At 42.7% G+C, this 26,493-nt stretch overlaps 1 protein-coding gene across 2 annotated transcripts in view; it reads right to left on the minus strand.

Moving 5' to 3' along the window:
• Nucleotides 1-3,256: 3,256 nt before the first annotated feature.
• The window catches only part of pax5 (paired box 5), a 54,277-nt gene continuing 31,040 nt past the window's right edge, over nucleotides 3,257-26,493 (minus strand). For both annotated transcript variants that reach the window (XM_062387985.1, XM_062387984.1), the window contains exons 7-11: nucleotides 19,385-19,517; nucleotides 14,914-15,015; nucleotides 12,353-12,439; nucleotides 11,612-11,698; nucleotides 3,257-9,769 (exon numbers count right to left, since the gene is read on the minus strand). In XM_062387985.1, the coding sequence (XP_062243969.1) occupies nucleotides 9,687-9,769; nucleotides 11,612-11,698; nucleotides 12,353-12,439; nucleotides 14,914-15,015; nucleotides 19,385-19,517 (492 nt within the window). In that variant the 3' untranslated portion in view covers nucleotides 3,257-9,686. The remainder of the gene's footprint in view (nucleotides 9,770-11,611; nucleotides 11,699-12,352; nucleotides 12,440-14,913; nucleotides 15,016-19,384; nucleotides 19,518-26,493) is intronic.

A 26,493-nucleotide genomic window follows, 5' to 3' on the forward strand; every position in this document is an offset into this window, starting at 1 on the left:
AAACCATAACCACAATCGTGTCAGTTTTTTGCAGATCGTCTGTTGATCATACTGTTGTTTAGATGAGCAGTTATTGTAAATGAGCAAAACGGTCTGAAAAGGGAAAAAGAGGAATTCAAATCGTTTAATACGAACTTCAACTTCAGATGCACTGTCCTAAATTTTCCTCACCTCAAACTAGAGAAACAGCAGACATGAAAGTGCAGCACATGTATTAACACTCTCCCTCTTCTTCTTCTTCTTCTTCTTCTTCTTCTCCTGCATGTTTTGTCAGTTTCTCTCTTCCTTCTCCTCCTGTTTGATTCAAAGGCCCTGCTCTTTCACTCCTCACGTCTCTCCAGCGTCTCTTGCTCTCACCCCCCCTCCTCACTCCTGTATGAGCCCCTCTTCACTAATCAGCTGAGGCCCAATTATACTCATTTGGCCCCGCACATCCCTCTGCAGGGGCTCTGGAGGGCCAAAATATACCAATGCTGACTGACATTAATTTGCATGACTTCTTGGCCCCTTTAAGTACCACTGTTGTCTGTCTCCTGCTCCTGTGTGGGAAGCCGGAGGAGGAGGAGGGAGAGGGGGGGATGAGGAGGTAGAACGTGTCAGTACCTAGTCATGTTATGTAATCTGCAGCAGGAGGAGAGTTAGGAGGACAGAGGGGGTCACACGGCTTTCTAACTGTCGAACCTTCTCTTCTTCGGTCTGACGGCTCACATGAGAGAGCTGCGTCGGTCAGACAGACATCGTCAATGACACGCAATGATTGGCCAATCCTGACTTTTAGTCCCTAGTATATGTTAAGTTCTAAAAAACACTAGATTCTGCCATTCCCACAATGCAGCAAAAGATTGGCCAAATTTCTGTAGTCTGCTGGTAAAGTATATACGCCATACTGGAGCAAAGACAATCTTCCCATATGTCCAGTTTCCCTGCAGCGGGACTCAAGTGGTAAGACAAACTCTCAGTGGTATCCCACATCACACAGAAATATGGTCATTTCTTGTGAGACAGTGAATTTAACAGTGTCTTTTATGGTGAGTGTAAAATCATTGCAGTGAACAGGACTGTGCTGTGAGGGCACACAGAACGCACTAGAGACCACTTACACAAATATAATATAACATAAACTGTGCTCACCTTTAAACTTCCATTTCCAAAAGATGTCCGAGGGAAGTAATTGGGCCGATTGCTGTAAATACAAATATTGTGTGATGGATGCACTGGCACTGAATTAAGAGAATTGGGAGGAATCCAGTGTTGAGCGACTATCCTGGCCCATCAGCTGGTTTAGATTCTATATAGCTGTGATCTTTGGGCTGAACTGAGTCATGCATATAACCGACCAACCTGATGGAACTGAGCCATTCCAATACAAACACAAGTACCCAGCACTCTTGGTGAATTGGCCGACAGGTATGTGTGTGATATAAAATGTATAGTATTAAACTTTCCCCTCAAGCCCCCTTTTAGCTGAGGATGAGATTATAACAAGTCCCCTCACATTCTGATGGTGGGAAACAATTCTCTTTTTGCCTCCAGCTTTAAATCTGACCACTGTTTTATTTCAGACACTGTCCTCGCTGTCATTCTTTGCATTAATGAAGCAGCAACAACATGTTACTACTCAATGTATTTCATTTTATTGATGACATACATCACTGCGATGGTCTGTCCTCCTTCACCTCCTCCTCCTCCTCCTCCTCACTCACAAACGCCTCAATTTCGGCGTCTGAAAAGTTCTTATTCTCTTCATTGCTTGATGCTATTATTCTGCATAGAAGCCCATCATTCAATATTCATTAGTTGCTTTGCATTGACCATTTATGGTTGAATGTGTGGAGGGCAGAATATGAGGCAGATCCACGGACGCACGTTTCCAGCTGGACTGTGATTTGTAAAGAGAACACCGCATTCAGGTGTGCGCACGGTTTTAGAAATCTGAGGCTCAATTCGGCTTTTGTGCATCTGTGCACTTTTAGCATGAATCCTACACACTGTTTTATAAATGAGGCCCCTGATCCTTTCTTTTGGCTCAAACCGGCACGGGTTGTTTAACTGAGCACCTTTGCTACTTCATTAACTGACTTCTCAGACCCTCAAGCAACTTTTTTGCTAATTACAAAAGCGCAGAAGAACAATCAACTCATTTCTATAGAAGAAAGTCACCAGTATTACCTCAGGAGAGCGTGGTTGGGCTTCTCTCTGCAGGCGGACCTCTCTGTGCCTCTTTAAACTGACTCAGCTTGGAAGTGTCTGCTGCCTGATATCTTAATGAGCCACATTCAGCCACTGGAACAGTTGTATTGGCAGTGCAGCTGTATTCAAATTCAGTAGGTAAGAAGAAAATAAATTAAATCCAACTAATACATGATGATGATTCCCTGGTTTTCAAGCAGGATGTAACAACTTGGTCATAGTGGTCATTTACATCATTTCCACAACAGACTTTTCAACCATCCACACTCAAGTCTTTTTGCATTTTATGATCAAGTCTTCTTTAGCTTTATCCCTGTGTGAAAATGAGGTTTAGTACCTTCAATATTTTTATTGATAATTAAAGAGACAGATTAAAATTAAGGAGAAGAGGCATAACAATCCTGTATTTTAGTCCCTTTTAGTCAAACAATTTTAAATTCCCCAAAATCCTCTAAAATTGAATTTGCATTGATTTAATTGTATTCACCTGTTTATCCTTTACCATATGATGTCTTCTTACACAGCCTGACACACTTGCCTTTAGTTGGCAAGGAACCAAAATGAGCCTGGACCCGCACACAGAAAAGGTGGCAGGCGACCAAGCCCGGACAGCACGGCCTGCTTCTCAAGCTGGCTATGTGCTGTTTTCTGTGTGTGTGGCGTGTTGTCGCCATGTCATGGCTTGTGTCCTATTATCACCCCTCTCCCCACACCTCCGCCTCCTTCCCTCACACACACACACACAGAGACACACACACACACACACACCTATGTCCCCTCCTGGACTCGGCCAGCTGCCAAGACTGCAGCACTGGGACACTCCATTCACTCAGATCGGGTGAAGTGAGGGGGGGGTGGTTAGCTATGTCCATCCCCTCTCTTCCAGACGGACACCGTAAAATGAGATTTGTACCTCCAGCTCTGGGAGTCACCGACTGACCAGTCTGAGGTCAGATGTTGAGGAATGTGACGTTTACACCGGCAATCATTTTGTATTTGTATGTTTTTGCCGTCACGGTAACATTCAGCCAGATATATCGACACAGAACCTTTAACTTTCAAAAAATTATTTTTATTCTGAAGGACCAATAAAATTATGGCAAATATTTACAAATAATTACTTCTTAGCTTCACATTACAGGTACATAAATTATATAATTCACCAACAACAGTCACTCAGGTGGACGGATGGACAGGTACACAGACCAGAGTATGAAGAGATGCGTCAAGCAAACTGCAATTTAATATTTCACAGTAAACTAAAAACCAGGAAATCAAATAACAATATTATTAACAATAGAAATATAAAAAAATAAGCATAATATCAAATTCACCATTTATTTCCAGTTTCTGAACAAAATTGGTCACAATTCAGGAACAAAAACAAAATCAAAAAAATGTAACTGAAGAAGAAAAATCAATTGATATGATATCTTTGGCAAATTTGCACTGCAGTAAATTACATTCAAATATTAAGACAACACATAACACACAAAGAGAAAAAACACCAAGTTTTTTGTTTGCAACTACTAGAAAATCGAATAAAAAACATACACGTTTTCTTAAAGAAGCATTTCTTTTACTTTTTTTTTTTTTTTTAAATCCTCCCCTCCAGAATATTTGAAGGCATTTCTTATCTTCATTTTGTGTTTGTATCTCTAAGTCTTTTCTGATATTTTATATGTTTTTTGTACAAGAATCTATCATTTAAAACAGGCATCACAGGCTTTGGTGAATGTTACAGATATGTTTTCTTTTTGTCGCGTTTGATTTTGTAGACTAGAGACAGATGAAGTGTTTAAAACCCAATTTCACGTCTGATTTTGTACGCTGATGTTTTTCTTTCTGTCATTTGTTTGTCTGTATATGTTTTTTTACCCCAAAAAGTCACAGATATAAATATCCCTTGAACACCCTAGATAGGAAGCCATGGACACAAAAAACTCCAGATTGTTACACGAAAGGCCACAGTAAGGTGAAAAATCATGTTTATTCTTTTTTTTTGTCTTTTTCTTTTTGATTGAAACATCTGCTTAAAAAGCAAAGTCGATTTTTGTAGGCTGAGTCGTGTGTGTTTCTCCTCTTCCACAGTTGAATAATATTAAGATGTACAGAACATTGTAACACTTCAGTATGAGATCTGTCCAGAGCCTAGTTATATCAGCAAGCATGAAACAGATTGTGCCACTAATTGCTGTCAAGATGTGATGCTGAAATCCCCTCAGGTTTTACAAAGGCAGTAGCCATCTTCATGGATTCATATTGAGATACAGTCAGGCGGTGCACACTCGGTGAGAAATCATAATAAAGAAAAAAAAACTAATTTGCATTTATTTCAGTTTCCTGTTTGACTTGGAACTGGGATAAAAGAAATTCAGGACGCAACTCTATTTTCATGGACAGTACACTGTGGCAGTGCTGGAAAGAACACATCTGACCTGAAACTAGTGTTTCCTGGTGTTTTAAACTCTCTGCAGCTACATGAGGAGAAAACAGAAGGTGAGATGTGATCTCATGGAATAATCTCAGCCAAATAAAGATCCAGGCAGCAATATTGCCATTGAAATGACCTCGCTTTGGCACAAAACACCCTGTTTCATTCCTATGCAGAATTCCTGACAGGACAGTGAGCATCACGTCTGAATAGACGGAGTGAAAAGTCAGAGAGGGGGGAAAAGGGATTAATACGGCTGTGTGAAGAAAGAGGGAGGACTTTTAAGAGAAGGTCACAGGCCTGGAATCAACAGAATAGTTTTAATATTCCTAATCCTGGTGGTGTGGCAGTGCTACAGGACGGGAGAGGAGGAGAGAGGGGGAAGACGATTGCAGATATGATGAGATTAGGGCTGAGGGAGGGGGAGAACGAAGCTGGGATGAGCTTCTGATGGCACAGCAGGTTTGGCCTCCCCTGGGGAACACAGGGGCATGAGAGGAGGGGCGATCACCACTCTGCAAAGGACAAAGGGAGGGAGAGTATGTCTGTACTTATTTGTGTGCTAGTGTGTGTCGGTGTGTGTGTGTGTGGCCTCTGCCTGCCATGCTTCTTACTGTACCACCCACAATGACAGTGTCCCCCCCCCCCATCGCTGCAGTCAATGTCACAGCTGCCAATCGAAAAAGACTGCGGGCCGACAGGAACCCAGTCTCCCCCCACGTGTACCAGTCAGGTCAAAGCAATGGCAAGGCAAGCTGTGTCACTATAGCGATGCATAGTTAACAATTAATCCCGTTAATGTATCTCTGGTGTCTTGGCTGCTCCGGAGAACGGGCGCCGGGTTTAGCCTCGTTTGGTGGAGGCATGACCGGATTCACCTCCTCAAGGAGAACGGACGGTTTCAATCGATATCTCTTCACATTTACAGTTGTGTGCGTGTATGTGTGTGTGTGTGTGTGTGTGTGTGTGTGTGTGTGTGTGTGTGTGTGTGTGTGTGTGTGTGTGTGTGTGTGTGTGTGTGTGTGTGTGTGCGTGTGTTTGTGAGGGGTGTAATTCATTTTGCTCTGGTTACTAAAAAAAGAATATTAATAAACAGACTTGGAATATGTCTGTTGCTTACTTGGCCGTGTTTGTTTATTTTGTGCCTTTTTCTGTGCCAGTGGGTTCTGTGTAGTCCTGTTCCATAGCTGCAAACCACAAATCACAGTCCTGCACGGATCTTCCCAAATTTGGACATTGCAATCACAGACTTATACTTTATTGATAAAGGAAGAATATTCAAATTACAAACTCAGGTATTAGTGGGAAATATCCTCTGCACCATTAAAACTGGAGATAATGATTGCTGGGTATGTGTAAGACTGTCTTCAGCTGTGCAGCTCTGTGAGGCAGCAGTGCTTTGAGCTAAATGCTAAACACATTAGCATGCTATGCCCACAGTGACAATACTAAGACGCAATTAACAGCTGTTGTGTTTACCGTGTTCTCAGTTTGTTTTCGACAAATTAGATGAAAAATCAGGGGATCGTCAAAGTGACAACATCTACCCTGAAGCGAACATCTGTACACGTCAATACACGCACTCAACCAATCACGAGTCAGTGTTTACAGTGAGTAATTCGAACTGACTTACTGTGAACATGGGCACATGATCATACATTAATTTGATAAGAATGACCTAAATTGTCAGAAACCATCTTTGAGAATAATTCATTGACTGTTAATGTTTTTGCACCACTGTGGCCAAGGCCTGTTATTACCTTTAAGGAAATTAATAAATTCAAAAATTTAGTTGTTTTACAGCTGTTGTTTTCAAAGGTGGTCGACGACTAAAAATACTTTTTATCTGCCAATTTTGTATTGTCAACATTATCCCTATTAGAGACTTTGAGATGCCGAATGTCCAGGTGGTGGGAGATGTGCAGGACTGTGATGCACGATGCACAGTGCTGGGTCAGGGAAAGGTTGGGGTATAACAGCTCAGATGTTATTTATACGATGACATTTATTGTCTGATGTTGGTATTGAAATAACTCTCTGCTACATATGGAAGATCTTAATCTACAACCTCGTGGCAGATAAAGATTTTTTAAGGAATCGCAGGGAGGGATGCTAAATCATCGTTTAGTGACTCTTGGTCAGTCAGGGGGGGTTGTTGACATATAAAACTAAAGGCACTGTCCTTGTTTTCAGCTGGTGTGGTTCAGGTTCAATAATGCCTCAGAAAGATCAAGAGAGAAAGACAGAAATAAGGAGCGGCTCCTGCTGCGGTGCGTGCTGGCAGCACAGTGGACGAGCCGTTAGAAGAATCTTCTTTAGAGTTGTGCTTGCACAACTTTTAAGGTCTACAAATGTAAAAGGATCCACCCTACCACTATTTCAAAATCCAGAAACAACAAAGTTTGAGAAACTAACAGTTTTGTTCCGTGTTCATAGGTATACGTTTATATAGCTATATTTTCATGTCTCCCGCTGCAGATTTGGTGCTTCCAATCTGTTAACTTATAAAATTACACAGTAGCAATGAAGTGCTACTTGCAGCCACACGTACCCAAAACAAACAAACAAGCAAAAGATATGTAAACACTTGCAGACGATGGCTAAAACAACACCACAAACCTCTTAATCTTTTTTCTTAAAAACAAAGTCCCATCACAAAAATCTAAAGTCAAGTGTGAATAATTAAAATTGCTATCGACATTGTGACGTCTCTTCTCTTTCGCTAAGTACTGTACAAATCTTGTATGGGCAGAAGTGAGACGGGAAGCTACGTACAGGTTTAGGAGGATATGGCCCTCACACAAGATCAACATGGTGGGCTCTTAAACATTTGGAAAGGGATCACGGCACTGATTTCAAATCAGTGCAACAGGGCAAATCTCTCCTGCTCTGTCTGTACATTGAGCGGGTAAGGCCTCAACCCTGGTGTCATGCATTGTCACAGCGCAGAACTGTTGTAGGAGAGAAACCAAAAAAAAAAAAAGAAAACAGTTTCACTTGTTTTTTCACGAAAGCAAAGTTTTTATAGAAACAATTTCAGGATGACAAACAGCACAAGGACAAGCACTCAAGAAGGGGAGGAGAGGAAATACTTCATGGTTCTAAAAGGAAGTCATAAAATGGCGCCATTAAAAGATGATTGAGTCTTTGTGCTTTTGTAGTTAGTCAGCCGATCCACTAGGGGGGGCCCATCTTTGGGGAGTTTAAAGAGAGAAAGAGAGCGAGAGAAAGAGAGAAAGCGAGGGTGACACTGTTTCCTGGCTCTTCTTTTGAATATTCAGGAAGCAGTTAAAAATGGTGTCTTATTAAGTGTCACCGGCGTCAACTGATATCAGGCAACAAACTATAAACAAGAAAATCGCAGTCAGATCACATTTATAAACAAAGACTTCTTTTCATATTGAAAGTTCTTAAGATTTCGTATTTCACTGCATCGTCGTCATCATCATCATCATCATCATCATCATCATCACTATTCTAGCACAACAGCGTGACACATATTATAAATCATTACAGGCATTCACTCTCATGGAGTGCAGCGCGGAAAAGCTTCTTAATATATTACTCTGTGTCTCCTCCATTATAAATAGCTCTTGATCAGGACTCAATCTTGGCTGGGGGGGGGGGGGGTCGGATAGCACCTTCCTGTACAGTAGGACTCCCTGGTGGATTTGATTTTGGTCTGATGTGAACATGTTAACCTTTTTACAGTCGAGGGCTCAGATTTGATGCTGTGCTTGAGTAAAAGGCCTGTCCGTTGGTCAGTGGGTTCAGAACCACTTTGAATGCAAGCGGGGATGTTGAGGATAGTTTTCCGTATTATGAAACTGCAAAACACGACTGACATGGACTGATCGCTAAACCCCACCTCCAACTTAGCAACCCTTATAGCTTAGCAACCGTAACTACGCACAGCAGAACCTGTCGAACTCCAGATTCCTCCACATGCCGAAGCAGCGTGCGGGGGTGGGGGGTGGGGGGGGGGCTGCGGTTAGAGCAGTTTTCTAGTCTCTTCCAAAACCCTCGTATTAAATTGGATGTGTTTATTTACTCGTATGTATTCTGCAAATGCTAGCATGTGTGGTTAACACTTAATGGTGTGTGTGTGTGCCCAAAGCTTGGTGCTGGAGCGGTCATCATAACGACAAACATTCACAGTTTTATTCTTGGGAACACAACATAGCCGGCTATTGGGTTAATGTACCATGTTAGCTGTCAGTGTGCTGCTAAAGAGAAGTGCACAGGGAATAGAATCCACAACCAGAAGAGTTAGCCAGCGGCATTTGATTGGCCGCATGCGCTAAACTCAATTTTACCAGCCGGTGCCACCATTGTCACATGAAAAGTTAGCCTCAGTGTTTTCATGAATTACAACAGTAGCAAAAGGGGGTGGGACTTAGCAAACATTTGTGAATCTCGTCATATCCTGATTATTAAGCATTGTGATCCCGAGGGAAATGTTTTCGAATCCACGGCAGAGTGATACTGATGTGGTTGATTTTGGTCATTCAAAGTTATGAGAGTTGGATTGTCTTTACTTCACCGTAGCATGGCATAGAAAATGTATTTTATTAATGTCGGGTCATTAAAAGACTGTTTGAAAAAGTGATCTTGCTCTAAAAAGCTCAAATAATTCAAAATCGAAATGTACCCAAACTGAAAACATTTTACCCAGAAGATCACAACACAGATTTTTACAGTTTCAGTTACCACTGCACTCACAGTTCATTGAACTAGTCAATTTCTAGATATAGGTTGAAATTAGGATTAATGATACAAAGTCTTCATACGTTATGGGAGATTCCAAATGTATGCATTTGCAAAATCTTTTGATCCGTCAAATATCAGTCAGATCAGTGCTATGCCTGTGATGATCACAGTCATGTACCGTATGTCTCTGCTGCAGCCCAACAATGCTTTTGTTGGTGCAACTGTCAGTCAAAGAAGATTCAAATTTCACTGACGTCAAACATGTGTGTGTAGGCAGGCGTGTACTGAGCAGTGATGGTGCTATTCGTCCCTCCCTCCCTCCCTCTCCTCATCCTCCTCTCAATAGGGCGGGTCAGTGGCGGTCGTAGGCGGAGGCTGTTGCCGTGGCTGCAGGGCCTGTCCCCCGTGATGTTGCACTGTAGTAGTACGGTGATCCTAGGAAGAAACACAGACCCACGTTTTATTTCATTTGCTTAAGGGTTCAACAAAAGACACATATTGCAGAATAAGAGTGTTTAAGGATGAGTCCAATTCGGTTCAACCTGGGTACTGTTATTATAGTTGGCTTACTTTCTATTGGTTAAGGTAATATCGTGCTCAACAAATGAACGTTGTGACATTCATTAAAAAAAGACCACTGTCTAACCAGATTATTTGAACCTGCAGTTATCGAATGTTAAAACAAGCACAAAGAGAAACAAAAGAGTGAAGTTGTTTCTAAAACCCAAACAATGAGCTGAAAGACAGACTTAAGGCCAAGGAGGATGTTTTTGTTTATTTGTTTGTCAGCAGGAATATACTTATAGACAGATTACCATGAAAATTGGTAGAAGGTTGGGCAAATATAATGTTGGTGTGAATCTGGACAAGGTGGTGGAATCAGGAACATTGCAAGACAGTTTATTAGTTTTTTACATTTTCACCAGTTCTCCAAAGAATAATTCATAGATCTTGAGCAAAAACATCAGACATACTAAAAATCTGAATCTAGCAGATTTAAATTTGAGTCTATAGGGGGAGCTGAGATATTGTAATTTGGCCTTAAGGCTTGTTTGAATTCCAGGGGGACTTGTTGGGGCGTTGGTGAAGGTATGCGCTCTACTGTCATCCTCTGTCTCTGTGGACTCGACTGTCGTGTGGCTATGCTTGCGTCTCTGTCCATATTACTCTTCGGAAGCAATGACATTGCAACCGTGGACCCCAGCACAATTTCCTCTTTATCACAGAGAGGAATGATGTTTAAAACGACGAATCTTGAATTGACGAGTTGTAATGAATCAGAATGATCCTTTAAATATGAGGGTTACTGAAATCCAGGGTAAATGTGGAATGAGCAAGATTATATTTGACTGTGAACATGAATAGTGTAAGGCAGGGGGGGAGATGACACGAACCGATGAAGCTAATGAAAGAAGAAATTAGTCTCCCTTTCATGTTAAAACCAATAAAAAGGACTCGGTCGACTTCCTTACGCTCGTCTCTTTCAATGTCGACCTCCTCTCTCTCTCTCTCTCTCTCTCTCTCTCTCTCTCTCTCTCTCTCTCTCTCTCTCTCTCTCTCTCCCTCTATCCAACACACAAACACACTGAGAGACTCACACAAGATCTAAGTGACAGTCTAAGATGACACACTGAGTACAGCTCTACTTCCACTGATCCCTTGAGTCTATTCTCTCCTCAGGGAAGAGGTCAATTCAATACTGTAACCCTGCAGACACACTGCAGCCCACACTCGCACACCTTAATACACACTTGCCTACACACACACACACACACACACACACACACACACACACACACACACACCTGTCTCTGTCACTTCCATCAATCAGCCTTGCTGTGTGTTGACAGGTTATGTCTGTCCACAGTCCAGGTAATCTCAGGAGGCTCTTTGGGGAAGTGAGGCATTAAGCCGGCCTGACAAACTATTTAGTCTCACTCAAGACTTCAGACGCCCACTCTCCCCCTTTTTAACTCCCTTCTCTTCCACCTCTCACCTCTCCCCCTTGCACAGCTTCTGTTTTCCTGTGTCTAATAATGTGCATCCTGTCCTCACATTATGTGTCTGCTCATCCATTGTCTCCTCTCTTTGCACCTTCTTCTACACGACCGCTGAATCATCACACACACTTTTAGTTTGTTGATACTCTCTCACTCTAACTCTCTCTCTCACTCTCACTCTCTCTCACTCTCACTCTCACTCTCACTCTCACTCTTACTCTCTCTCTCACTCTCACTCTCTCTCACTCTCACTCTCACTCTGTCTCTCTCCACCTACCTTGCATCTGTCCTGCCTGGCTGGTGAAGAGACTGGAGGAGCAGCCGATTTCCGTCCCCAGGAGAGACCCATAATCCTGCTGAAACACTGGGGGACAGAGGGATGGAGGGAAGGAGGGAAAAGGAGAAGTAAGGCGAGGAAACACTGCGGGGGCACACTACAGGTACGCGCAGAACTGACACCTCTCACCTACTGACCTTTGACATAAAACAAACAGGGTCGAGCTGGAATAAAGATTTTAAGCCTCAACACAACGGAAAAAACTTTAACTATCCAAAACAAAGATGTATTTTTTTTAAATGTTTCTGATCTTAGTAATTTGATTGTCTTTTCACCTCTGAGAAGACATAGATACAGTTTATATAGATGTACCCTGCATGTTATACACACACATAGAGCCCATACATATGCAGATCTATGAGCCTCCTAATCTGTTCCTTCCTTGTTCTCTTTCTCTATAACTCTCGACTTCCTTTTCTTCAAATCCATTCCCCCCAATTTGCCAGTCTTTAAAAAACCATTGCACAGAACCATTAGTATATCCATGAGGTATTGTACTGTACAGTACAATACAGAATGAAAAGCAGTGTAATGAAAAAATGAACAGTGGAGCATGAACATATTACCGGAGAGTATAAGAGAGGCTGGAACTGTGTTTGATGTAGAATGGAATGAAATGAAACGCGTATTGATCCCGGTCTGTTAAGCAGAGCTGGCTGCAGAGATACTGGATTCACCTACCTAATAAACTGGGGTTAGGAAATCTCCATGATTCATTGTATGTGGAATACTGAGGGTGGGAATAGGGACTTCCAGAAAAATCTCCACCTGCAGGACAAAGAATAAAACAAACAGGAATGGATGTGTTTAGAAACGATTATCCTGCCAAGGGCATCGAGGGTTCGGTTTCATTACGACATGGACGAGTCAACAGGGAAGACTCTTGGTGTAATGTCGTGCGGACAGTCCAAACCAAAAAGCTTGAAGTACAATAGAAACATTTCAGTCAAATGGCAGAGAGCAGATAACAAGTGTGGGTCACTAGAAGTCAAGATTGATATTATTCTCTTGAGAATAGAGATTGTCTCAAGGTACATTTTATCCAAATGCCAGGGAAAAGATGTTGACTTCTGGCACCAACATAAAACCTTCAGACCTCCCAAGTTCACCATCTGTCACCAACTCATTTTGTTCAGGCATAATATTAAATCTGTCAAAAGACAAGTCCCAAATTCCCTGACGCTTGTGATTACCTGTTTTTTGTCTTTTCCCTAAACTCAACCAGCCAATAATTTTCATCTCTGAGCCCAAACTCAACCAAACTTGAACCATGACGGCTGCTCTGTGTTTTCCTGAAGAGCAGCGTGTGGAGAGTGATTCAACTGGAGAGCTCGAGGAGACTGTGCTGGTCCTGCCGTCCAGTGGATGATGGCATAGCTTTTCTCCCTCATTTACTACTTACTGTCTGGGGTGTACTCTTCCTCATGTCTCCCCCCTCCCACTCCTCCCTTCACCCCTTCCTCTTCACTTTCTCTGCCTCTCGTCCTCTGGCCCCGCTTGACTCTAACCCGCTCGTCACCCTTCACATCAAAACAACATTCTTCCCCATCTCTTCACCTCTTTTTATTTTTTCCCCACTCTTTCTTTCTCCTCTCCTGAACCTTCACTCCTCCCGGGGGGATCCCTCTCCCATAGCTGACAGTCACAGACCCTGATGCCCCCCCCTCCTCCCTCCATCCCAGGCCTCCCCCCACCCGCTCCTCCTCTTTCCCTCTCGTTCTGTCGGTTCTGCCTCACTGCTCTCCTACACCCCCCCTGAGTGTCAGCCCCCCTGCTGCAGAGAGAGGGAGAGAGAGAAAGAGAGAGAGAGACGGAGACAGAGAGGGAGAAAAGAAGAACAGCAGAAGAGAGTTGCTTGCTTAATGAAGGTATGATATTAGACAGAGCGGACAAAAAGGGAGAATAATTTGCCCGAGAAGTGCTGAGATAAAAAACACGGTGGAGCCGGAGAAGCAAAGTTGAGAGATTATCTCCTCCACTCGGTTTAGTCAGCTCGTGGCTCCAGGCAGCTTCCAATATTCACTGAGAGGAATTTAGATGTTGTGTGTGTGTGTTTGTGTGTGTGTGTGTGTGTGTGTACGACCCAAGTTTTCTTCCTTGTGCAATTGTGTGTGTGGCGACGTGTGTGTATGTTTAGCTGTCAGGTGGGGTCGGGATGTGGTCTCCATGGCATCCCTGGGTGCGAACATCCTCCCCTTGTCATCACCGCAGTGACGGCAACGTGTCAGGTTGTGTAGGAGACGGAGGGAGCGAGGGAGGGACGTGGGTGGAGGGAGGAAGGAGGAGGCTAAGGGGTCTCCCTTGTGTAGCTCAGTGTCAAGGTCGCACACACGCATACACACTGTCAATAACAAACACACCCGCGCACAAACAATCGCACGCCAACGCACACATAAACATATACCAACTCTAACACACAACCACACACACAAATATGCTGTCAAACCTGAGGACAGGACGGGGTGAGCGCAGGGGGACAGGGCGACAGGGTTAGCCATCTTTAGACGTGCTGTTCCTACATGTCCACTGAGAGAGAGTGTGTGTGTGCGTGTGTCTGTGTGTGTGTGTCTGTGTGTGTGTGTGTGTGTGTGTGTCACTAACTGAATGACTGGGAATACACAGAGACAAGAACTTGTAAACAACACTGTTTTGATTTTGTTTCACTGCTGCTGTTGCTTTTGCGTTTCTCCATTTATTTCCCCTGTAGTATACTTCACACTGACCAGGATGACCACTGCAAGACTGAGAGAGGGAGAGCCGGAGAGAGAGAATGGCGGTCCAGGATTGAAACACAAAAGCGGCGTAGAAGGCGGAGTGGAAGGGAATGAATGAATTAGTCGTGGGTCACTGGTGATTCTCATTAAAAACAAATTACCAACGTTGAGGAGGGACAGCTGTGCTACTGTGGCTGGTTTCTAATGATACACACGCGCACACAAACACACACACACACAACACAGGCAAATACACATATATAGGTACACAAAAGCTCACACACGCCACCCCCTGGGAGCACTGTCAGCCAGAGTGTTGACAAGACAAGAAAGAGGAAGTGCCAAAGCGAAGTTCACCCCCTGAAGACACACACGGAAACACTGCACACATTTATCCACCGGGGATTCAAACAGTTACAGCACAGTTACACATCTGGTGAGAAGATGACGAGAGGTGAACTACTTTAATTATTTCCTTTAAAACTTTTTTTTGTTATCGTATGTGTGCGTGTGTGTGCACTCACTCACCAGGTACCATCCCAGAGAGGGAAGGGGTGGAGTAGCTGCCCTGTCCAGTGGGAGGAACGTGTGGAGGGTAGCCTGGCAGAGTGGTGCTGGCTATGTCTCGACCTGTGAACACAAACACACACACACTCTGATTTACCATCATCATATTTACATTAAGCAGCTCTATAGTGTGTACATGCTTTTTGCACATTGTCTTGTAAAGGGTTATTGTCACACATGTTAAATAATATAGTTGTAGCGCCTGACCAGAACCAGTGGTATAGCAAAGATAGTAGATTGTGATCAATAATAGACAATAGATTGCTCTACTTTGGAACAATAGTCATCAAGTTAAAGATCATTGTGAACATGAAGACTGGAACCCATTTAAAGGATGAAGCTGGCGATAGTATGCATTTTTCATTTTGCCAACAAATCCCATCAAAAGCCATAAACCAACAATGAATTGATCCAACTGACGAGCACTGTCCAAAGCCTGGTGTAGCCTCCACTGGTCCAAAGCTATTAAAAGCAGGTTAATGAGCCACACTGGGTCGCATGTTCCTTTTGTATGATGATGGTGACTGTGGTTAATTTGGGTTAATTCCTGTGCACCATTCTGCTCCTGTATACATAATGTAGCCAAATAGTTCTAAAATGCACAATTGCACAATTTATATATGTTGGCTTAAAACAATAAACTATTGTTTTAAAACAGATCCGTTCTTTTCGGAAAATATTTTGGCTTTTTATATGTTGTTGACTCTCTGGTTTTAGGAGTTTGCTGGTGAGGAATATTTCAAATATTTATCGGAAAGTAATAGAAATTTAAAGTGACTCCAGCAACCATATAAGAAACGTATGTATCTTCTCACGTGTATAAAACCTTGTTTGTAATCATTCCCGAGTTCCTAGAGACTGATGATTTTAAGGATAAGAAACTCAAATCAAATCTTTCAGCAGGTGTTACTGCAACAGTCGGGTAAGTTCATACAGCATTATTTAAACCTGTGTTTATTTAAACCTGTGTTTGAAAATGACCTGTGACATTTACTTTCCGCTCCTGACACTATTCATACCAGTGACTGAATAAACGCGGTAGTGATTTATTTTCAAAGGTTACAATTATCACCTTGAAAATACTTTGTGTCACAGAAGATCTTTATTGAAACATTTCTGGCAGAACACATTCCGGACGACCCTCTTTCTTTTGTTTCTCTCCTCCTTGTTTTCCATCCGCTGGCATCTATTAATTAACCGACTCCCCCTTCCTCTTGTTATCACCCCCCCCGCCTCCCCTTCTGTCTGTCACTTGGTGGATAGGATATATAACTGCATTAGATTACATGACAGTGTGTCGGCCCAAATCATTTCTCTGTGTTTGCACGCAGTAGACAGTGGGAGTGCGGTGAGAGGGAGCCCTCCATTCATCATCATCACACACACACATGCACCCAGCCCCCACCCCCTTGCACACACACATTTATCATCATCATAAACAGCTCAGATGCTAACACCATCAATCCCATTCACTTCCCCTCCACTTAACCACAACTAACTAACTGAGTGGAGGAGGAGGACGAAGAGAGGAGAGAGTGATGTCGAGAAGAAAACATAAAAGACCAGTGAAGAGAAAGTGTTTGGAATAGAGGGAAAAGGAAAGACTTGACGTTTAAATAGAGTGGAGCGGAAGTGGAAGATGTTTCTTTAGGTCAAAGTTGTATTTAAGTAAAGATACAGAAGTATTATCAACTAAATTTGACGAGGACAGAATAGTCATTAAGTGGAACAGCATCCCTCATACTAACTTTTATAACTGATAATTAAATATTTGAGCAGCATTATAATGTTGTAATTGATGGTGTTGGAACTCATTTTAAATAGTTCCTATTCTGTTGCATCGCACCAAATTGTTGTTATTATATTGGTGGAGTAAATGGATTGAGTTATTCGCCACCATGGGACAATAAATGGTGATGGTAGGAAACTAAGCGAAAGTTAAGGGATAATCAAAACTTCCATGACGTGGAATATTCACCAAAAAGTTCATTGTGGCTCCAGACAAAAAACATCTGGGGATCATGAAAACTGAAAAACTGCAGCCACCAAAATACATGAGCTGACATTGTCATAGAGCCATAATAGTTTAAAAATACGTTTTAAAAAAATCCTTTTCAAATAACTTATCTTTATTTTTCATTATATCCTCATATATATGATATCAGTATTGGTCAGCCTGAACAATCTACATAAACTGAGCTTTACTGGAAAATTAAAAAGAGAAAAAGAAATGGGGAAAGAAGTGGAACAGAAAAACCGAAGATGTGTGGTTACAAATCAACCGATGCATCTCATCCTCTCATGTTTCTGTCCTCTTCACTTACTATTTGCTTCCATCCCTCCCTACTTGTGTTTCCCGCTCACAGATTCCCTCGCTGGCTCCAGCCTCCTCTGTCCCTCCTCGCCTCCTCTCTCCTGTCTCGGTGTAGTTAAGTTTTTCTCTGTGTTTGACGCGACAGCGAGGCATTAGTGCAGACGGGCTACTCATCCGCTCAGGGTCAGTGCACAGGGCAAGGAGGAGAGGGAGGAGAGGTTGGAAGAGAGGAGAGATGGACTCTCTACAGCCCAACTTAGAGGGGGCAGACAGGGCCAGATCCTCTGAGGTGTGTGCGTGCGTGTGTGTGTGTGTGTGTGTGTGTGTGTGTGTGTGTGTGTGTGTGTTTTTCTGTGCCTGTGCATATTTATGCCAGTTGTGTTGCTGTTCTCCCCAGCTTTGTCGTAGAGGTCAACGAACAAGTACAAGTCTCCTCTGTGCTCACTTGCAGCTACAGATGAACACTTTCTTTCTGCCTTCCTCACCGTCTCCCTATCCTACTCTTCCCGATCAAACAGCTATCAGAGCAACACATGTCAAACCTGGGGGGGATCGGGGGTGCACAACGTGTCTCTGTGTGTTCACGCCTGCTTTGACTGGATGAACTTCTAGGGGGGAAATGAAATATCCCTACAGATGAGGAAAAGACCCCGAAAAGGAAGACGGAGAATGTGGATTAAATGTGGATCTTCAGTGAGTGTCCAGAGTATCAACATGTCAAAGATGCAATAACATAGCATCAAAAACACCGACTTCTGATCCCCTAGAGGGAGCCCTATTCTGAGGGAAAAGACAGGCAAGAAAATGCATGCATAATATTTATAAAGAACGTGGAAATACGAATGTGTGTGTGTTTGCATGCATAAGCAGAAATGGAAATTTTTATCTCTCTGACTTTTTTTCTCTCCCTCTCCCGCTCTGGCTGTGTCTGGGCGTGAGCAGGTAATAGTCTTCAGTGGTTTCAGGGGCTAAACACACAAAAAAAAGAGCCCATTCCCAGATACCCCCAAATTCCCAGCTCTATGATTCCCCTCATTACAGATAGGAACGGCGAAGCCTTGTCCAAGTGCTCCCTGGTCTATTCTTAATTAACGACCGCCTCTCCCAGTGCCCCTGAATGGAGACAGAGGAAGAGAAGAGGCTCCCACGTCTCCTCCAGGCTTCCACCTCTCCTGAGATTCGGAGCTGTGAGCTCTTTAAACAGGTTAAATCACTTAGAATCCATGTAGCCTGTCACTGCTGATGTAGACATGAGGAAGCCTCTGGATCACAGCAAATGGAAAATGGATTTATAGTTTTCAGAACCATGACTTGGGCTTGATTATATGTTTGGGAGCTCTGGCTGTGTCATTCCCTAATTCACAATCACACCACAATGATTTTACCTAATTAATTTAATAAAATCAACGTAAATGATAGTTTACAACTCAAAATGTCCATTTACCATCCATCTTTTGCATGACTGGTCATAAGAATAGCACATTTTTAATATCACCCAACATCAGATTGTTTATCTCTTCATGACTCATATGAGGTCACTGTGACCTTTGACCCCTGAGCTCTTGAGCCAAACTGGTCAAGATTTGAAGAAATTTGTTTAAGGCACACTTGAGATATCATGTTCAAGAGGCCAAAAGCATGTCTTGTTAAGCAAGCGTGACCTTGACCTTTGACCACCCAAGTCTAATCAGTTAATCTGTAAGTCAAAATTAACATTTGTGTCAAATTTGAAATTATTCAGTTGAGGTGTTCTTAAGTTAACGCGTCCACAAAGTCACAGTCACCTTTACCGTTGGCCCCCTTGACCACTAAATTATAATCAGGCCATTCTTGAGTCCAAGTAAATGTTTGCACTAAATTTTAATTTCCTTCAGGCATTCTTGAGATCTTGTGTTCACAAGAATGAAACAGATGGACAATCTAACATGTCCTAAAACTCAAACCACATAAGCATGATTCATTCAGACACAGAAATGTACAACCAAGCATGAGTTGGACACACTAAATCTTTTTTAGGGAAGGTCTATTAAGTTTGCATATAGCTGTTAGGTATGTTGGTATAACTGTGATGTGTCTTATTCTGTAGGAAAGCTTTTATTTGTTGGTCGTCTTTCTTACCTGGAACAAGAGAATAGGACTGTGGACCGGAGACACTGGCTCCTAGCTCTGCACCTGCACCAGGATTGGCCAAACTGTTCTTCATCTCGTCCAGTCCGCCCGCTAGTGAGGCCATGGCCGAATAATCTGACGTCTGGGCAGAGACAGGAAGTGGAGAAAGATCTTCAATGAGTCAGAGCATCAAAGCAAATCATGACATTTTCTGATATAACGTGAATATATAAATTAGTGCTGGATATTGCAGATGTTTGACACATCTGATTAATCCTGCCACACGTCTGCAAGCTTGTTCATAGCAGAGAGCAAAGTAAAGAGGAAGAGCCTCTTCATTTCACACACACACATACACACCAACACACACACGCACACACACACCACTTATATACAACACATACACACACAATGCAGAGGCATCCACAGACCATGGATAACACAAAGCCTCTTCTCTCCCCAGATACCAACAACAATAAGAACTGTGATCATCTCAGCACACGTACACACTGAGTCTCATTGCCCTTAACACACACACACACACACACACACAAAAACACACACACACACACAAAAACACGCTCTACAGAAGTTTAACACCATATAGAGAAGAGAGAAATGAAGTGACAAACCAATATCTAGTTGTTTATGGAGGACCATACATGACATAAGTAAAAATAAATAAATAAATGTATAAATAAATACAGAAATAAATACAGAAATAAATAAATAAATGAATAAATAAAAATGGAAATAAATAAATAAATACAGAAATAAATAAATAAATATGTTAATACCAAAAGAAATGTCAAAAGAAATGTCTTAAATATATTTTAACATTTATTTTTTCCCTGATACATTTCCTTTGCATTTGCAGTGTCCTTATGCTAATGAGAAAGGCGGGCCTAGCCGCAGTCTCATGCAGGATTGGTCACAGGAGTGTAATGATCCAGCCCTACTACTTCTGCCTTTCAATGCTGGTGTCCAGTAGCTGTTTGGGACGTTGAGCCAGTTCACACTTAAAATGAACTAGTTCAAGTTCAGAGGGTTAGTTAAGGTTATTTTTTATTGGGATGATTTAGCTGTCAGTAGTCCTGACTGTGAGCGTCACGTCTCGTGTTGTACTGAGCACAAGGAGCGAGCCGAGAGGAGGAGGAAACAGAAACTCCAGCTCGGTACAAACCACCTACCGCCTCTGCTCTGAACATGAAGCCGCTGATCTCTGAGCAGATGTGACCAGAGAAACTCTGTGTTTTCACTGTTTCCACTGTTCCACAGAGTCACTAACTGCCTGCTTCACGGTGAAGAGCTCAATCTCAGTCACTGCCCGTGTCTCTGAGCGAGTGTGTGACGGAGCGCAGGGGCTGTGTGTGTGTAGCTCAGTTGACCAATCCTGCTGGAGACTGAGGTTAGGCCCGCCTTTCTCATTAGCATAAGGACACTGAAATCGAAAAATAAAAGTTGGAATAAATGTGGAAATAAATAAATAAATATGGAAATAAATGCAGAATTAAATAAATCAATGTCTTAAACTTATTTCCACATTTATTTATTTATTTCCACTTTTATTGCAACTTTTATTTATTTCCACATTTATTTATTTCCACATTTCAGTGTCCTTATGCTAATGAGAAAGGCGGGCCTAACCTCAGTCTCGAGCAGGATTGGTCAACTGAGCTACACACACACAGCCCCTGCGCTCCGCCACACACTCGCTCAGAGACACGGGCAGTGACTGAGATTGAGCTCTTCACCGTGAAGCAGGCAGTTAGTGACTCTGGAACAGTGGAAACAGTGAAAACACAGAGCTTCTCTGGTCACATCTGCTCAGAGATCAGCGGCTTCATGTTCAGAGCAGAGGCTGCAGGTGGTTTGTACCGAGCTGGAGTTTCTGTTTCCTCCTCCTCTCGGCTCGCTCCTTGTGCTCAGTACAACACGAGACGTGACGCTCACAGTCAGGACTACTGACAGCTAAATCATCCCAATAAAAAATAACCTTAACTAACCCTCTGAACTTGAACTAGTTCATTTTAAGTGTGAACTGGCTCAACGTCCCAAACAGCTACTGGACACCAGCATTGAAAGGCAGAAGTAGTAGGGCTGGATCATTACACTCCTGTGACCAATCCTGCATGAGACTGCGGCTAGGCCCGCCTTTCTCATTAGCATAAGGACACTGCAAATGCAAAGGAAATGTATCAGGGAAAAAATAAATGTTAAAATATATTTAAGACATTTCTTTTGACATTTCTTTTGGTATTAACATATTTATTTATTTATTTATGTATTTATTTATTTATTTCCATTTTTATTTATTCATTTATTTATTTATTTCTGTATTTATTTATACATTTATTTATTTATTTATTTTTACTTATGTCATGTATGGTCCTCCATAGTTGTTGTCTATTTGAACTGCTTTATTAAACTGTTTTTTTAGACAAAAATAATTCGATAGTGAACTTGAAGCCTAAGTTCAAAATGTCAAAACAAAAAACGTCACTTCCTGGAGTGGATTTTTTTTTTTTTCGTATGACAATCAGATGAACAGTGAATATCAACATGATAATTAATAATTCATTAAGAAAAAGTAATTAATGGAAAAATTATTATGCAATGGTGAAAGTGGAAATTCAGGGTGATGCCTGTTTTATTGAAATTCATTTAATACAAAGATGTTTTAAAAATGTCACATTTTCCTCTCCTTATATACATTTATTTCAAGGCGACTAACTTAAACCAAAAGTTATTCTCTTCACGGGCCAAAAGAAAAACATGAAAATGCTACAGATTGATTTTGCAAAATGAAAAAATCTGTCATCCACAACACAGATTATGAGTGTTGTGGATGAACCCCAATAATGAAGTCAATATCTTATCATCTCAATATCCTCCTGGTTAAAGCTTGTTCTCTCACACTCGATAAACGCAGACAGATGGATGGAAACCGGCCCCTCACCTGTGTCTGACCCCAGCACATAGCCATGACCCATTCGTCCTCATCTCGCTGCCAGGTCTTTGTGGGTGTGTGTGTGTGCGAGATAATGTTAAGTAAAGTATTGACCCTGATAGCCAACCATATATTCCCAGGGCCACTGTGCTGATGAGAGTTAAATGACCTGTCTACTGACTATGTGTGTGCAAGTGTGTTTTCAGAGAACAATGGGTTATAGATCAATAAAATAGAAAATGTTTCCCTTCTTGATTTTAGCACAGATGCTAATATGAAGAAGCTTTCAAAGAGCTTGAACTACAACTCCCTATTATATGATGAACAGCAGGGTTGCATGAAAAGTTGATGTGGCCTTGTCTTGTAAGTTACAGTTAACTCATCATCCATAACATCCATACTGTTCCTTCATCCGTTATCTATACTGCTGATCCTTTTGAGGGTCACCGTGAGGACAGAGGCAGTCCCGTCCAACACTGTGCCAATGGACATCACAGGGCAGACACATAGAGGCAAACAACAACAACAACACACACGTTTGAATTCAGCTCCCTCCTGAGCTGCTAACCCCCACTACGCCAACAAGCCATCGTGATTAAAATCACTTTGAGCAAACATGTAAATTAATACAATGTCCTCACTTAATGAATATGGCGTACTTAATTATCTATAATTCCTACTAAGTTACATGAAGTGTGTGTGTGTGTGTGTGTTTGTGTGTGTGTGTGTGTGTGTATGTGTGTGTGTGAGAGAGAGAGAGAGAGTGAGAACACTAATGACAGCAATCAGAATTTCCTTTAGGTGAGGAGGTGAGAGTTTTGCACTGACCCTTTTAATACCTCTGCATCTGTGTGTGTGTGTGTGTGTGTGTGTGTGTGTGTAGGCGTAAGTGTAAGTGCAGGCGTGTGTTTGTGCTCACTGACCTCTTAAACACCCCTGTGCTCGTCAACACACAACACAACCACTGGACTGTGACCTGCCAAATAAGAGCTTACCCTGTACACTACACCTCTCTCTCTCTCTCTCTCTCTCTCTCTCTCTCGCTCTCTCTCTCTCTCTCTCAGTCTTCAGACACATTCTAAGCTCTTTTCTCTCCTAATACCCCCCTCACCCCCCAGGCCCCCTTCCCACATCACACTTGTAGTTTTTTTTTCCTGTCCAATGATACAAGCTATCCCGCCCCTCCCTCTCTTGGCTGCGCTCTGTCTTATTATAATGGTGTCTAATGTGTCCATGTATCCATGTAGATGGGGGCGAGGCAGCGGCGGCGGCAGCAGAGAAGACGGGGTCTGCCGTGGTAATTGGCCATGATGAAGTTTGGCCAGTGGGGTGACAGGCCCGTTAAGGAAGATGGATCATTCTCATTCGCCCCCCTAAATGTTGTCAATTCCACCGCTCATACGGCGCCATCAGCCCTCATCAAAGAGGAGGGACGCAGCTGCCGGGCCATGGAGGGGTTGGGGTTTTCGGGGTGTGGAGGTGGTGGGAGTGGGAGTGGAGTCGGGGGGAGTTGTTCCGGGGTGAGAGGAGGTGTCAGGGTGAAGTTGGACTTGGGGCAGGACAGGAAGGAGCAGCTGATACAAATAACATTTGTAGAAGACACGAGCGGGATTGACTCGATTGAGAGAAATGGTGGAGGAAGACATGAGGAAAGGTGGGAGATGTTGAAAAGATGCTTCCTTTGTGAAACTGAGTAACTGACTGAGGTTCTGACAAAATAAAATGTCCTGCAGACACTGTGACACAACACATGTCACCCACTAAAACACTTTGTTGGCTGATTGCTGACCTGTTACTCTACTTGGACTTCATGCTCTCACTTCTGTCACTCAACGTCACAGTGCACAGTGGTAGTCGCTGTAATGTTCTGCTTTTATAATACGCTGTTCATTTATTAGTTTGTTGATTGTTTGTTTTTAAGCAAGAGTAAACAAAAACTATTGGACAGATTACTGTGAAACTTGGTGGAAGGATGTGGTATGGGTCATTCTATGTGCAGATCTGGGGGGGGATCCAGAATTCTTGATCACTTTCCTTAACACTGTGAGGTTTATTTTGACATTTTGGAATGAATCTTGATTAAAAATCTAAAATATTGGGGGAGCTGAGAATTTGGGGGGAGCGAGAACAATTTGGTGCAGCTTGATTGAAGTTACCTCAACTGTCGGTTGAGGTATAAACTCTACTGGTTTGGTTTGGTTGATTAGAAATTAGAATTTATATTGTTGTCAGAAATCTATTTGCAAAGTGAAGGGGATATGCAAAAAGTAATGGTGTTGAATAGATAGAGAAAAAACATATTAACATATATTACTATATTTACCATAAATATATGATTCTTATTCCTATTATGGTCTGCTCCCCCCCAGAGTCTGATAACCGTGGATGCTAATAATAGAAAAGGACAGTAGACCTCCGAGGTATTTACAGCAGTTTTACTATTTTTTTTCCCTCTCTCACACACACACTCAGTCTACTGTCTCAGAAATAGGAAGGTAATGGTTTGGTCCAAATCGCACAGCACTAACAGATGAGCCCTAATCGGCCCTCTGACACACACACACACACACGCATACACACACAGACACAGGATGGCCCCGTTGGTTTGCACATTTGCATAATAGTATTTCCCTTTTTCTCCATTCCCCAAATAGCTCCCTCTCTTTCTCAATCGCTTCACATTGTCTTCTGTACTCCTGATGGGAAAAGGCTTGACTATAAACAAATACAATCCCCTCGGAGGCTCACAAACTGAGACAAGGATTGTGGGGAAAGAATTCATCTGCGCTCAAACTGAGCGTGGCTGAGGTGGGGAGGAAAGTCATTTCCAAAAGGATCCAGACCTCAGCCCGGGAGAGGATGAAAACGGTCTCACTGCTAAAAACAGAAATTTCGTAATTTATAAATGATTTGATACAGATGACAGGATTGACAAGAGGGGGGTATTGATAGTTAATGTTTTTCTTATTATGAATAAATCTCATGACAAAAGCAAAACTCAAAATAAATTGGTTCTACTAGTATTGTCTATGCATTCTCCTCCTCATCTTTGACCTCTCTGCGTCTTTCTAAGCTTTATCAATAATAATAATAATAACAATAACATCCCCTCTCTCCTTCTATATATCGCTGTGAAGACTCGTTTGTACTGGGGGTGGGCGTTTGGACCCGGGGCAGCATGGACGGGTGGGCGCTCTGTCAGCACTGCTGATTTATCACCTGGGTAATAGGAAGTGATTGAAGGGAAATTCAAATGAACTGTCTCTGACAGGCACACATGCAGACACACACATATGAGCACGCACACACAAATTAATAGTGGGGCTTAATAGACTACAGGGAGAGAGAGGGAACAAGAGCAGGAGAAGGAGATGAGATAAACGGATGGATTGTTCGGGATGAGAAGGATAGAGAAGAAACCATTGTTTAAGATTTGCTCGTTAGGAAGATGAACAATTTCATTTTTTATCTCTTCACGCGTAGTGAGGGAAAAATAAATAATGAGGCTTTTGTTTTAGAGCAAGAAAGATAAGAATTCACAGCATATTATTGCATCATGAGAATATACTGTTGGCACCTGAAGCTGCACTTCCTTTCTGATCACACACACACAAACACACACACTATCTCACACTTTGACAAAAGACCCGTCCACACACTGCAACAACAGCAGAAGCAGCAGCATGGCCAAGTCTATCAGGCGTCTTTTTGGAATGTCAGTCACAACACAGCGTGACCCTCCTTGACCATAACGCCACCAACACCACCTCACACACACACACACACCTACACACACACACACACACACACACACACAAACACACACACACACACCCACACACACACACACACACACACATACACACTCTGCCCACATACCAAAGAGGCTGAGCGGTCAGGGTGTCAGTGTTAAGGGTATGACTGTCAATCATTCCCTCTGGGAAATGCAGACTGGGGGGGGGGGGGCATGATTAGACAGGATGAGAAAAAGGAGCGGAGGTAGGGGGACAGATAGTTGGGTGTGTGTGTGTGTGTGTGTGTGTGTATGGGTGTGTGTGCGCGCACTTGCATCTCTTTGTAATGCAGTTCCTAAAGCCAGTTTGACCCCAGTGCGACCCGAGGTCTAAAGCCCCCTCTCCCCGACCCTGACCCCAGTGGCTCAGAGAGG

This window comes from Platichthys flesus, chromosome 5 (assembly GCF_949316205.1).
Source record: "Platichthys flesus chromosome 5, fPlaFle2.1, whole genome shotgun sequence".
NCBI classification, from domain to species: Eukaryota; Metazoa; Chordata; class Actinopteri; order Pleuronectiformes; family Pleuronectidae; genus Platichthys; species Platichthys flesus.